Consider the following 15,274-nt stretch of genomic DNA (forward strand, 5'->3'; position numbering starts at 1 on the left):
GCATGCATACTAAAACCCGTACGCATGCGCAGTTGTGCGAACATCGCTCGGAGCGAACGAGCAGCCGCTTACGAGCGGCTCTGAATCAGGCCCTCTGTCCAATCTGGCTGGTTGGAATGAAAACCTGGTAATGTATGGGAGCAAATGACCAGTGGCATAACTACGGGGGGTCGGGCAGGGTGCGTGCCCTGGGCGCCGTGGGACCGGCGGCGCGGGGGGGCGCCACCGGCCACGGTCCGGCCCGCCCTAGTTAGCCACAAGTGTAGCGCCAACCGCAGTGATTGCGGTCGGCGCTACACATTTACACAGGACCGGCGCTAGGCTTCCAGCGCCGGTCCTGTGCTGCACACCTGAGCCCCTTCCCTCCCCCTGAGCACTTGCCCAATAGCGCCAGGAGGCGGGCTCAGGCTGTGCATAACACACGCATCGCCGCCAGCGCTGGCGGCAATGCGTGTGTTAAACAGCAGCCAATGACAGTCAGATAGACTCTCATTGACTGCAGCAGCACCCACTGCAAGCCCGGACTTCCGTCTGGCTCCTGCGGTGGGTAATGGGACTGACGTCATGACGTCTGTCCCATAATGCTGAGCGCGCCAGCCCGGGAGGACTGGCTGGTGGCGGCGGGAGCGGCGGCGCGGACCGGAGCAGCAGGTAAGTATGTGTATGTATATATATATTTTTTTTTTTTCAACCTATCTGCAGAACGGGGGAGGGGGGTGGCTACTACTGGGAGGACCTCTACTGGGGGTGGCGGCACCATTATTGGGAGGACCTCTACTGGGGGGGGGCTACTACTGGGGGCACTTAATCGGGAGGGGGAACCTCTACTGGGGACTACTACTTGGGGGGGGAACTACCACTGCGGGCATTATAAAAGGGGCCTACTAGTAGAGGCACTGCACTCGGGGGACCACTACTGGGGGCAATAATAGGAAGGGCCACTACAGGGGGCACTGGATAGGGGGGATCACTACTGGGTGCCTGCATAAGGGGACCACTACTGGGAAAACTGCATGGGGGGGGACTACTGCTGGGGGCACTATATAAAGGGCACTGCATAGGGGGGGGGGACTACTACTGGAGGCACCATATAAAGGGCACTGCATCAGGGGATACCGCTACTGGGCACACTGCATTGTGGGGACTGCTACTGGGGGCACACTACATGGGGCACTGCATTTGGTGGGACCACTACTGGGGATACTGTATAAGGGGCACTACTATGGGCCTGCATAAGAGGGACCACAACTCCATACTGGGGGTACTGTATAAGGGGTACCACTGGGGTTAAGGTGCATATGGATAGGAATGTTCAGTGTGAAAATAAAGGGGTGTGTCATGTTGACACGCCCCATTTTTAAGTGACCACGCCCATTTTTTTTCATCCTCGCCCATTTTTTTTTTTTTATAGAACTCAGATACAGTAGCTCTAAAGGCACACATCCACTAGACCAGTGATTTTCAATCTTTTCAACTCTAGGCACACTACACAAGATTTTAAAATTGCCAAGGCACACTATCCGGCTATGCGGTGTGCGAGGCCAATGAAAACATTGGCTCCCACAGAAAAATATACACACATAATGGCCTCCACAGGAATAAAACACACTACATTGGCATCCACAGGAATAAAACACACTACATTGGCCTTCTCAGGAATAAAACACACTACAGTATAAGTGCCCTGAGCTGACCACCGCGGCACACTTGACAACCGCTCGCGGCACACTAGACGATTAAATTGAGCGATTGAACGATAACAATATCCTTCAATTGTTCAAGAATCGTTTGCAAATTGTTTAAAAAATGTCTAAAACGACCAGCAATGCGCGATCCCCTTGGTCGTTTAGACATCTATCATTGGGCAAAAATGTTGTACAACCTGACAATAACATCAGGGTCAGCATGTTTGCAGATGATTGATGTGCCTACACTGACTGACTGCTCGTTCAGCGTAGGCACATCACAGACTGACAAACGACTACACGATTACAATGTCATAATCATGCAGTCGTTTTCATGTCTGTAAGTGGATGTGTGCCTTAAGTGTTGCTACATGCCTATACAATATTATATTTACACATGATTACACATGTGAGGCACTAACTATATTGGTTTCTACAGTTCCCAGGTGCACAGTCTTCCTCAAGTCAAGAAAACCATAGAATAACAAAACCTCCACAGCAAACAAGTAATGTGATAATCATTTGCATTTTCTAACAATATTGAATACCTATAGAATAAATGTAATACTTTATATTGTCAATGTGTATATTAAACAGTAAAGCACTGATCATATGAATCATTGAAGTTTTTCTCCAAAAACAACACTGAAAATATTAGGAACAAGTTAGGCTGTTACTCAATGTAGGTAATAATTATGAAAGAGGGGTAAAACAATTTGGTACACCATAAGTAGGGAAAACATGACCTAGGCATACAGAGGAATTCAAATAGCCCCGATTACTGAACGGGGGTGAAAAAGGGAGATAACCTTGGGCTTTAGGAGGGGGCAGCCTGGTCGGCATAGCTGGGGGCGCGTGGTGTGGCATTAGGGTGTGGCCGGGAATATTACACATTAGGGGCGCGGTGGGGGCGTGACCACATGATCGTGTCATTTTGGCCCCGCCCCTGCTGCAAAATGGTGAATTTACCAGCAATGTGAAGCAGAGTCCAGGGCCATGACGACGTGATTCAGCGCAAATCGTGTCATCACCCCCTCTGCTGCCGGGGTTTGTGTGGGAAATGCAGGGGGGATTCCAGGGGGGGCCTCCTCTGTTAAATCCGACAACTGCAGGGTCTGCCTAGTAGTCCCAGTCACTTCTCATTGGAAGTGCTCCCTGCTAATAACATTATGGACAGGCAGTCCCAGGGAGAGGTGTTTTCTCCCCCTGGGACTGCCAGTCCAGACTGCGATACCAGAGAGCGCTTCCCATGGGAAGCCACTCCCCTGCGATCATGGCAGTCCTCCCTGGGTTCTAGGGGCTGCAGCCGATGCAGTCCCTAAAAACCAGTTGATTTGATCATTTGTACGCACAACCATCTGGTCACTGCATCCTTGCCCACATACAGTCAGGGACACCAAGAGGGGGGGGGAGCGAGTACTGTTTACCCGGGTCTGTTGGAGGTGCCGGGTTCTGTAGCCCTGACCCCCGCCCACGTAACAAATGTAGCAGCCAGTGCAAGAAGAGAACATTGACTGCTGCTGCAGCAACCTCTCTCCCCAGCCCAGCACACGCTGCTGTGCACTGGGCTGGGGAGAGAGGCTGCTGCAGCAGTAGTCAGTGCTCGCTCCCTCTGACACAGTAATGTGCGGGGGAGGAGCGCTCACACTCGCCCCGCCTCTCACCCCCGTCTGGTCTCTGACACTGGGGACCCCACCCTGTACGATGCACAGGTTAAATTTCTATCCTTTTAAGGAGGGGGCCTGGCCACACCTCCACGAGTTGGCCATGCCCCCTCCCAGTACCACGGGCAGAGCCGGATTAAGGGGGTGGTCAAAGGGGGCAAGTAACCCCGGGCCCCCCTCTCACAAGGGGGCCTCCCTCCCTGGACCTGTAGAAAACTTTGTGGTCGGATCCAGCCCTGCTGCTGCTGTGTTGAGCAGTACTCTATGCCCTGTATGCAGTAAACTATGCAGTGTGCACTGCAGGGCTGTGAGTGCACTGCAGTTAGCAAGCCTCTTTCTCCTCTGAGGCCTCCCGGCTGAGACTCCGCCCCTTTGCCTCCGTTAAGCCCCGCCCCTTTCCCCCACTCTACCCTGTGTTTAGCCTTCTCCTCCCCTAGTCTCCACCCACCACCCAGTCCTCTTCTCTCCCTCGAGTCCCTTGTCTGTGTAGGGCAGCCTGTCTCTCTCCTCCTCCGAGCTCTGTAGTCACAGTCTGCTGAAACCAGGACACATGATCTTCCTGCTGAGGTAAGTACAGTGGATGAGAAGGTGTATGGTGTTGGTGTATGTTAATACAGTCTAGGGATGGGGTGCACTAATGTTATCTGTGGGGGTATTGTTAATGGGATGGGGGATGTATTAATATTATGGGGAGTATATTACTACCATCTGGGTGGTAGGGTGGGAGTGCAGATATATTATGTGGGGTATATTACTGGCATCTGGGTGATGGTGCAGTAATATTATTGGGGAATATTACTGCCTTCTGGGTGGTGGGGGTGCAGTAATATTATGAGTGGTATATTATTGCCATCTGGGTGATGGTGTGGGGGTGTAGCAATACTGGGCCTGATTCAGAGGTGGATGGATCTGCAGTTGCAGCTGCTACAAAGTCGCAGCCACTACAGTGTCTTGATGCTAATGCCGCAGTCGGTAGACATCTTATAGAGACACCCACTGGCCGCAAAACAAATCCACCGATGCGCACATGAAGACGCACCATCAATCGATAACTGCACCATCAGACATTAGAGCAACCTAATGGTTGCTCAGAATGTCTACGGTGGTGCCAGTGAAACTGCGTCCGACACCAACACGCCCATCGCCATTTAAGTCCCCGCCCAGGAACACCTATTGAAATCGCATAGATCTCCGAGCAATTCCAATATGCGCCCCCAATCGGTAACCATAGCTGCACCAACCTCGGAATCAGGCTCACTATGTGGGGTGAGGAGTATAGCAATACCATCTGGGAGCATATACAGCAGAACATACACCCACACACACATTATATGGTAACAAAATACATATTTTATATAGGGAGAGAGAGATAATTAATCTGCCTACCTCTGTAATAGGGCCCCCTGTCTGATGTGCCCCGGGCCTCCCATAGCCTTAATCCGGCCCTGACCACGGCCCGCCAGGGCTTTCGGCAGCACTGCATACAGTGTGGCTGGTGACCTGTATGCTCCACACCGCTCCATGCAACTAGTCTCTACATGCATGTGATTATGGCTGTACATTTACATTGCCACAAAATAAACCACACCACTGCCTAAGAACTGTTCATTGACTCAGGGCATCTGCTGGTGTGTACATACAATCTACCATACCACTGCCATCTGTACACACATATTCCAAAACTAGTAACTACAAACAATGTAAGCTATAGTGACACACAATATAACTTTAGTACATGCATACAAACTGGTCATGTAGCGGGATGTAGTTGACATCCCGGCAGAAAACTGGGGCCGGAATCTGCAGGGGGGAGGGTTAGGGTTGGGCTGTGGGAAAATTAGGTTAGGGTTAGGGGGTAGGTTAGGGTTTAGGGTTAGGCAACTTACTTTTGGGTGTCGGTATTCTGACCGCCGACATCCCGACCGCCGGTATCCCATCTCCAACCTTATGTAGCAGTTATAGGGGTTATGTACTAAGCAGTGATAAGTGACAGAGTGAAAAGTGATAAGTCTGTGATAAGTGCCAGCCAATCAGCTTCCAACTGTCAGCTCACAGGCTGTGTTTGAAAAATTACAGTTGGGAGCTGATTGGCTGGCACTTATCACAGACTTATCACTTTTCACTCTGTCACTTATCACTGCTTAGTACATAGACTCCTTAATACCCTAGCTATACCTTGGTAAGTCCCATTACATGCTTCCTGTCACTGTATAAAGGGAGCTCCCAGGTTTAGTGGTTTTCAGTAATGTAAGAATTAAATGTTTTAGAAAAATAATAATACAAGATTAGTTGTATACTGCATTATAATGAAGTCATATAATCATCAATACTTTCAAAGATAATCTCAAGGTTGTATTTGCCAGGTACACATTTTTTACTATTGTTCTCTTTAGTCTATTCTTTGTTACATTTCATACTTAAAACTTCTCACTTCCTTCTATTGTTTAGTAACTATAAATTGCCCTAAATGGTTCACTGTAGCCTGATCTCTGCTGCATACAGAGACTCCTGAAATGACCTCATAAAAATATTAATGTGTTTCAACATTTCAGTAACTTACATTTTCTCTATTGTTACAGCATCGGCTCCAATTGTACACAGAGAAACAAAGCCATCTATTCCATTAAATACTGCAAAACCTGTTTCAGGTTGGTACACCTGCATGACATATCCATTTGATCACAGATACATTCTAATTGTCCATCTTACAAAACTGCCTCAGTAGTTAGTAGTAAGTTAAATAGTATAGAGCTTAGTACAACAAGCAGAATAGTTGGTTAATCAAGTGGACATACAGTAGGTTAGGAGTTGTCACGATCCGATGCAAATGTTCCTCTGTGGAGGACGGTAAGCCGGGGGGTTTGGGTGACCTGGGAAGTGACTGGACTAGGTCTCCTAGTTGCGGCTGAACACAGGTTTGGCTAGGCCTGCCCAGAGGCGCGGAGTCTAACTCACTTGGTGGTTTTCTCCAGTGACCCCTCCAATTGGGATTTGGTTTTCCGCTGCACCAAGTGAGCAGGTCGCGGCCCTCCGGACAGGTACCTGGGAATGGCAGAAGACCGGAAACTATATTTAATGAAGCAAATGCTAGAGCATAGGAGGTAAACTGGATGCTTAGAAATTGAAACGCTGTTTAGGGATCCTAATCACAGGCTAGCATAGGAATACTGGAAAGTGTACTGAGAATCACTAAGAAATCCAAGTGCTGATCGCACAGAAAAACAGAGGCATATATTGGGAATTGCTAGATATGTTTAGAGCTGATTTGCAGAGACAAGACACAGAGCAAAGAACACCAACATGCACTGGAAAGCTATAAATGTGGGTGTTGACTGCACAAACAAGACACAGAGAGAAGTGGACACAGGCACATGTAGTAATCCCAGTCGCAGGCTAGCTTGGAAACACAGGAAAATGTACAGGAACTGCAACAGATTCTGGAGCTGATTAACACAGTAAAACACAGAGGGAAGGCAGGAATAAACTGGGGAAGCTAGTAATGCTGGTACTGGACAAAGGCAAATACTAGGAGAGTGCTGGAGGTCCAGCTGTGAGCTAATTAGTACTAGCAGGTAATCTGACACCTCAGTGACACAGGCTAATAGTCACAGGAAAGCTGTAATAGAATTAGCAGCACATATACAAAGACACACAGGGAAGGTACATGAAACACTGAAGTACTGTGAGAAAGCTAAAGTCTCAGAGTAGGGGTTAGCATGGAAGCTAATACAGGAAACTGGAAAACTGTGAGCAGGCTGAAGCAACACGCTGAAGGATTTAGCACAGAGCAACAGTGGGAGTAACACAGGCACTTGGAATAACGAAGTTGAACAGCATCTTCCTGAAGTTCTGGGGGCGGATTTATACCCAGGGATAGCAGATTATTGGAGCACAGCGTCAGCTGACTGAGATCATGCTACCATTGGTTAGGAGGACTGTCACATGAGAGGAACTGTCATGGCGGCGCCCATGATGGGAACTCCGATCCCCAAAACACACAGCCGACCATGGAAGTCCGCAAAAGCACCTAAGGTAGAATACTCAGCATCTCACCCCTCACTGCACCAGGCGTCTGACCACAAGGAAGTCAGGGGAAGCCAGCACGGAGGTAAGAGATAGCCGATCCTAGGCTGAACCCTGACAGGAGTTTCTTAGCAACTTCCAAACTTACAGAGTGAGCCACTGAGATATTGTTACTGGGGCAATTGTCCTGAAAAGATTTGGGAGTTCCAGATACTTGGTGAAATGGTTTAATTTTGTTTGGGTCTTTCATACTGCACAGTTCTGGGGCAGGTCCAGTACAGGCCTGGAAATTACAAATTAATGATCATGGTTCTACTAATCGGACATTTACAGGAACCTGAGGCTAAATGCTATTTTAGAAGATGTATATTTTTTATGGATGCTGCTATATTTGAATTATAATTACCTTTAATACTTATGCTGCTAAAGGTAATTGTTCAATTACATATAATAATATTGATTATTGTTGTGATTTTTAGTTTGTGGATTTTATACATGTGTATAACTGAATGAAACATTGTACAGTAAATTGAGTTTCATCAGTGTGGTACCCCTCCCATAAGGGCAGCCCCAATCTTTTTGTCTAGTTTATTATTTCTAGTCTTGTTTATTTTTATCATTGAAGTGCAGCTCAATTAGTGCTGGACTACATAGCATGGAAGAACAGGTCCATGGGCGAGCTGAGGGAATCAGTATCAAATCCTGACGCCGGCAGACCGACAGCAGTGTAAATCCCGATAGGGGATTTGGTTAAGTATAACTAGCCCTAACCCTAAAACTCCCTTCGGGGTGCCTAACCCTAACCTCCCCCCCTAGTGCCTAACCCCCCCAAGTGCCCAAAATTAAACCCCCGTCCCGCAGCCTAAACCTAAGTCTCCCGCGGGGGTGCCTAACCCTAACCTCCCCCCGGGGGTGCTTAACCCTAACCCCCCTTCCCCTAACCCTCGCAGGGGGGTGCCTAACCCTAAGTCTCCCCCAGGAGCCCCTAACCTAACCCTCCCCCCACGCGGCTGTCCGCGCCCGCCTCCCTGCTTACCTTCGTTCGATATGCCGGGCATTTGGCTCCCAGCGTAGGTATAATGACAGGCCTCGGGATTTCGACGCCTGTCATTAGTACCCTGCCGGGATTTGACAGTCGGGAAGCTGGCGGTTGGCATTCCTGACTGCATCCCGAGCTGAGGGGGCTCATCTTCCTTGTTAAAGTTGCATGTGTTATATGCTGTACATTTTTCAGTACATAGGGGCCCTTACAAACTTTTGCTATGGGGCCTTCGATACTTAAGCCCCTGAACAGATCATTTTGCTTTTGTGGACTTTTTTAAAAACACGACAGGGTTTCAATATTGGACAGTCACATATGTACTGGTTTTACTTATGATGGTGATGTTGAGGGAAAACTCTCTGTCAAGCCTGAATAGTGCAATGTGCCAATTAAATAAAAGATTTCTGTGTTGTTGTTTTTTTTTAAACCAAGTAGTTTTTAGTTTGTCACAGCAAACAAAGTAATCCTACATTACATAAGTAACCTAAGTAACAAAATAAAAAATAGTAAGCTCATACTTAAGATTTGTCCAAAGAAAATAGTACATCAACAGAGCATATGGAAATAGTAACATGTGAGACAGTTACCGCCAGAGTCAGCAGTGTCTGCAAAAATAGCAATAAAATATTAAATAGCAGTGGGATATTATAATTAAGAAAAAAATTGGACCATGTATGGTTGCATGAACCAAAACAGCAAGCAGCATGGGAAGACAAAGGAAAAGGAAGAAGGAAAAGGGGGAAAAAAGAGACAAAAAACCTAATAAATGAAGTGAGCACAAAGAAGCCCCCTTAGCCCACATGATCCACATAGGGAAGAACAGCATATGTACAGTCATACCTCAGGGACCAGATCACATGGCATTATTGAGTCGCTTTTCTCCACAAGTGCATAAACTTTCATTATTCATGGTCACATTAACCAGAGCTATTCACTTTTTTATCAAAGGGAGCATTCTGGGCCTGATTCAGAGCCGGACGCTCTGACAGAGCGCTCGCTCTGAATCAGGGCCGGTCCTCTGGTTTTTCTGAACGGCCTCCTGGCCGCTCGCATAGCTGTGGGTGACCACCCACAGCTATAGCGAGTGGCCATGATGATGGTCGCGATGGTCATCGGGCTTGCAACGAGACCCTTGTGGTAGGGTCTCATTGCCACAAGCCCAAGAGTGCTTTCAGCTCTAACAGAGCCGAAAGCACTCCCACTGACATCACAAGTGATGTCAGTGGGGCCGGCCCCAGACGGTAGGCATTCCCATGGGAACGCCTCCGTCTGGGCAGCCACGCCCCCGGCCCGCCCACCAAAGGGGGCGTGCTGTCACTCAACATCAACAGCACGCCCCCTTTGGTATGAGACCCGGAGCGACGTTTTGCCCGTTGCTATCCGGGTCTCGCGCATGCGTACGATGGAGCCGGCTCCGTCGTGCACATGCGCACTGGGCCACCATCGACCCGCTTGCGAGTGCATAGCGCTCGCGAGCGGGTCTGAATCAGGCCCTCTGTTCCATCAATCCCCTGGCCATAATAACTCTCTCCAAGGAGGTTAAGGTGAAGACATATTTAAAAACAGGCTGAGGGTTGCAATTCCTCTATGTAACTCCAAACAGACCAGCTTTCGTATTTAGGGGAGGGAACTGTACCCCAACAAGCAAATGCTATCCAAGATATCCAACTATAATTTAAACATCCCAGGGCAGTGCCACATTAAATGCCAAAAGATGCCCTCAGGACTTCCACATCTATGGCAGTCAGAAGTATCACAACTGCCCAACCCAAAACATGAAACCTGGGGTAAAATACACCCTGTGTATGATAGAAAAGTGAATCTGCTGGTAGCAGACACTAGAGGTAGTAGATCTAGTGGTACCCAGTATAAACTCCCATTCATAATTCAAGATATACCCTAGATCATCCTCCTACCCAGCACGAAGTGTAATTTTCTATGTTTTTTAATATGTTAGTGTAATTGGTAGCCTACATGATTTTCAGTATTGCTCTGTCCCAGCAATCCAAGGGAAACCTTTTTCAGAAGGGTTCCGATGAGATCACAGAATTTGTTTGTATCCTCCAAAGTTTGGTGCCTGTATCTTAATCCCAAATGATCTGCTTTAATTACCTTTACATTCTTCTATGTTGCCTTCGTTATAATTTCATAACAATTGTTTACATAATATTGATGTAATGTTTTAGATGTTTTTATGTAGGAGGAAACTGTGGACAATCCAGGGGTATGGTTTATGTCAAAGTAATCTTTAGACAAGCTTATCAAATTCCAAAACCAGAACCTTTATCTACCTAAATTATTCAAACAAATTACTTCCCTTCTACACAGTTCAAGCAAAAAGTACATTTGCTATTTCCATCCTCATAAAACCCTCTGATTCCAGGACAAAAGTGCTACTAACATTTCTATATGACTGGGTCATACATTCCACTAAGCACTTTCTATATGTAGCTCCTAACCTCATGTGTTCAACACCTATACCTTATAGCAGTGGTTCTGAAACTGTGCGCTACAGCTCGTTGGGATGCCGTGGTGCTGTCACCTGGGTGCCACGGCGGCCTGTGGCTTAACTGTCAGTAAAAAGCAACAGGTAGTGAATTGCAAGGCTGCTATATGCTGCATGAGGTACCACAACGTAGTGCGTGTCTCATCACAGGCATTCACCTCCTGTGTGATCTGAGCAGTGATGCTGTAGAATGGAGCTGGCAATCACAACTAAGGGTAAATAAGGGGGTGTCAAAGGGGGAGACATGGAGGTGGCTGCAATGAGAGTCATGGGGAGGCTCCAATGAGAGAGATGGAGATGGGCCAAAACAAGAGACATGGAGAAGGGAAAAGGAAGAGACATGGAGAGGGGCAAATGGAGAGATATGGAGGGGGGCAAAGGGAGAGACATGTATATAAAATATTCTTTGTCTTGGATTTATGTGTATTATTTTTGCAAACAACTCAATAAGTATAATAAGTATTTCTGTTCTGACCTAAATACTTATTATGTTATTTTAACAAAACTACAAAAAAAACAGGACTGTGCTTTAATTATTTTAGCTTAGGGGTGCCTTGAAAAAATTGTGGAGACCCTTAAGGTGCCATGAACTGAGAAAGTTTGGGAACCACTGCCCACAGATTGTAAGCTTGCGGGTAGGGAACTCTAACCTCTCTGTCTGCTAACACCCAGGGCTAAATGTAATAAACTGAGAGCCGGCGCCGCTGTGCCGGCTCGCAGTCTATTACATTTAGCCCCCAGTCTTATTTTATTACTGTGCTATCTAAATAAATAAGGTTAATAAATAATGCTTAAATACTATGGAAATGCTCTGAAAACATCTGTTTTCAGAGCAATGGCCACAACAGAAAAATTCTTAATAGGCCCCAAATGCTTTATGTCAAAATAGCTTTCCACTCTAGGTAAGGTGGAGAAGAATGACAAATGTAATCACTGGTTGTAAAGCTTATTAGTGAGTACATACATACAGTAGATACTCAGACAGACATGAGTAGTCACATCATTCCAGCCATACTCTCCCACCTGCTGCTTAATGGGTTTTTGTATTTATTTAGTTAAATCATATTATCCAGCTTCAGCATCCGTACACAGTATATTGCAAACTAGGAAGGGGACGAACATCATATGATTCTTTTTAAACAACTGCCCTCAGAACATTCATAATGACATATCCTGTACTCAACTAGGCGTCAAGTGTGCAGAACAGGATGTCCAAACACCAATCTATCAACACCATCTGTCCCATAGCTCTTGACAAATAGGTAGTTGTAGATCTGCACTCAAAAACACTTGTTACTTATCATACATGATTAAGCTCAGATCTGAGGAGGCCATTACATTTTGTTCAATAAGTAACTATTAAAGAATTATTTACCCTGTGACAGGCCTGTTAACAATTTTGATAAATTGTTTATGTATTTTGTGTATTTCTATGTTCATTTTGAGAAAGTAGCACCATCAAAAATAATGAATAATAATGTAATTGTATTAAATGCAAAGGTCAACAAAAATGTCAATCATACAAACATATTCAGTTTTTGTATTACTGCATACAACCTTGTTTTCCTCTTATTGGCAGTCACATAGCTAAGTAGATGTAGGATTTTTAAGATGAATAAAAATCCGTCCAATAAGACTATGATTAAGATTTCTGTTTACATTCCTACAATGTTTATAGTACAATGTTTTTAATAATAACATTGATTTTTTTTATTTATTTTTTTAAGGAAAATACCAACCTGAGCAAACAAAGGTAAAACTGAAACAAAGTAAAGTTGATTTACATAATAATTTTCCTTAATGTGTAATTTTTGTAATGTGACAAACATTTTTATGCAAAGGTGGCTACACACTGACAGATACATTGGCCAATCAATTGATCGGCCAATATATCTGCTGCACGTCGGCCAGTGTGTACCCGCTATATGTCGGTTAACGTTATCATTCACCGACATATCGCATTGGCTGTGCTGCACAGCCGATGGACAGATATGGTCTGCAGACATATCTGTCCATCGGCAGGTGTGTACGGATGGTTGGCAGACAGCTCGTACACACACAGCAGCGGCCGCGAGGAGGGTGGCGGAAAAATCCCCCGACCCGCCTACTAGCTGCCAGGTCCGGTCCCCCGGGTGCCGGGACCCGAGGGCACAAGCAGATGATGGCCGTTCAGTGTGTATGAATGACCATCATCTGCAGATATATCTGTCAGGTGTGTACCCACCTTTAGCCTTAAATGTACATGTTGTGAACATATAATAATGATAATGGTAAAACATCAAGTCACACACTACATGCAGTGCCGTAAGAAGCAATTAGCAATAACCTTTATCTATATTGTACAAGTTAAACAGTGAAAGCAAATGTTGCTTAGGTGCAGAATTACACCTTTGAGTAGTGTTAGTAAATAACCCTCATTGTATGGGTGTGGTATGAAAGATTGACAATATAAAGGCTGCAGTAATTTGTATTGGAATTACTGAGCCTATTGTCTTGCACCCCAGAGCAAGTCTAAAAAAATTTAAAATCCCTATTTTAACCTAAACATGTCGGGGACTCCTTCAGAACCCCTTGGACACTCCCCCAATGACTAATTAGGCAATTGGAAGTTTTTAATCCAATAATTATGTTAAAACAAAAAATGACCTCAAATTACCCCAAATTAATATTGTTTAAGTAAATGAAAAATAATTGCTTTTTCTTTTTTTTTAAAAATATAAAAAAAATTAAATTGTCCTAAAATTACCCCAAAATCAGAATTTCCTACTTTTTTTTTGCATTTTTTGTTTTATTCATTTTTAATGAAATGAAAAAAGGTAGCTTTTTTAAAATATTTTTTTTTGCTTTAAAAAAAAAATTGTGCAAATAAGCCATTTTTTAGAGAATTTTTTTTAAATACATTTTTGTTTAGGACAATTATAACCATTATTACTGTTACCAATTATTGGTTTTTGTTTTTGTAGAGTACAGGGTGTTCCCAGTTTTTTTTCCATTTCCTGTGGGGTTGTGCCCAAAAGAAAAATTTGCGACTGATTTTCTTTATATTGTTTACCATAGGTATTGGGAGCACGCATACCTGCAGTAATAGAAAATTGGTCGCAATGTCAGCATAAATTTTAGCGGGGAAAACCTCGTTTGCAATTGGATAGGCCCCATAGAGAGCAGTTTATAGTTAGTTACCTATTTTTTTTATCTATATGCTTACAAAGAAAGAAAACTGTCCCATTGTACTACTGTAAGTAGTGTACTGTAGTGTACATTTTATTTTATATTAAGCTGTGAATGAGGGGTTTCTGTGAGTTTATTATGAAGTATGTGTCTGTATTGCTTTTTATCTGTTTTGAATAACAGTTAAGGATCTTAAATGGAGATGTATCAAACCTTGGAGAAAGATAAAGTAGAATAGTGTCCCAAAGCAACTAATTAGCTTCTTTCAGTTATCTAGCACAGTATTTTAAGTATTTACTAAAGTGCAGGTTTTTAGAAGTGAAGATGTTGCCCATAGTAACCAATCAGATTCTAGCTACTATCTTCTAGAATAGGGGTGGGCAATTAGCGACCCCCCCCCAGCTGTTGTAGAACTACACATCCCAGCAAGCACTGCCATAGTTTTGCTATTTGGCCATGCATAAAATGTTGCAAGGCATGCTGGGATGTGTAGTTCAGGAACAGCTGGAGGGCCGCTTATTGCCCATCCCTGTTCTAGAAGGTCCTAGATAAATGTTAAATAGAATCTGATTGTTTTGAGCAACATCTTCACTTCTAATAACCCGCAGTTTGCTAAATATACCCCCTGGTGTCAATAGGGCACAAGACGGCCATTGCGACTGAGCTAATTCGCTAGGTGTAGTGTACCGTCTTTCTCTTTAAATTTTGCGTCTCTTTTGCATCGGAGATGTAGCAAAACCCCACTCACAGTGTACTAGAGATGCTGGGCTGGAATTACTTTTAAACATGCACAAAGATGACGCACAATGTAACTTGGTGTGAGAAAAAACCGTGGCCTCTGTATCATACCACTTCTTAGTAGTGGTGTAACTTCATGCCAGATGCCCGGAGGCAAGTTATAATTTTGGTGCCCCCTCCTAATATGGTGCTTAGCTATCTATCTATCTATCTATCTATCTATCTATCTATCTATCTATCTATCTATCTATCTATCTATTCAGGGCCGAAACTAGGGTTTTTGTCACCCGGGGTAATTCCCCCATAGTAATGCCCCCTGCAGCAGTGCTCCCATAGTAATACCCCCTTCAGCAGTGCAACTATGGTAATGCTCCTGTACTAGTGGCCATATGGTAATGTCCCCATAGTAATGTCCCTGTAGTGCCCATATGGTAATGCCCCTGTAGTG

At 45.0% G+C, this 15,274-nt stretch overlaps 1 protein-coding gene across 1 annotated transcript in view; it reads left to right on the top strand.

Annotated features, from left to right (window-relative positions):
• LCP2 (lymphocyte cytosolic protein 2) overlaps positions 1-15,274 on the top strand; it is a 197,971-nt gene that overhangs the window by 131,420 nt on the left and 51,277 nt on the right. The window contains exons 9-11 of the mRNA XM_088465046.1: positions 2,125-2,191; positions 5,929-5,997; positions 12,648-12,673. Of these exons, the coding sequence (XP_088321172.1) occupies positions 2,125-2,191; positions 5,929-5,997; positions 12,648-12,673 (162 nt within the window). The remainder of the gene's footprint in view (positions 1-2,124; positions 2,192-5,928; positions 5,998-12,647; positions 12,674-15,274) is intronic.

This window comes from Taudactylus pleione, unplaced genomic scaffold (assembly GCF_031769625.1).
Source record: "Taudactylus pleione unplaced genomic scaffold, aTauple2 ptg001827l, whole genome shotgun sequence".
Taxonomy (NCBI): Eukaryota; Metazoa; Chordata; class Amphibia; order Anura; family Myobatrachidae; genus Taudactylus; species Taudactylus pleione.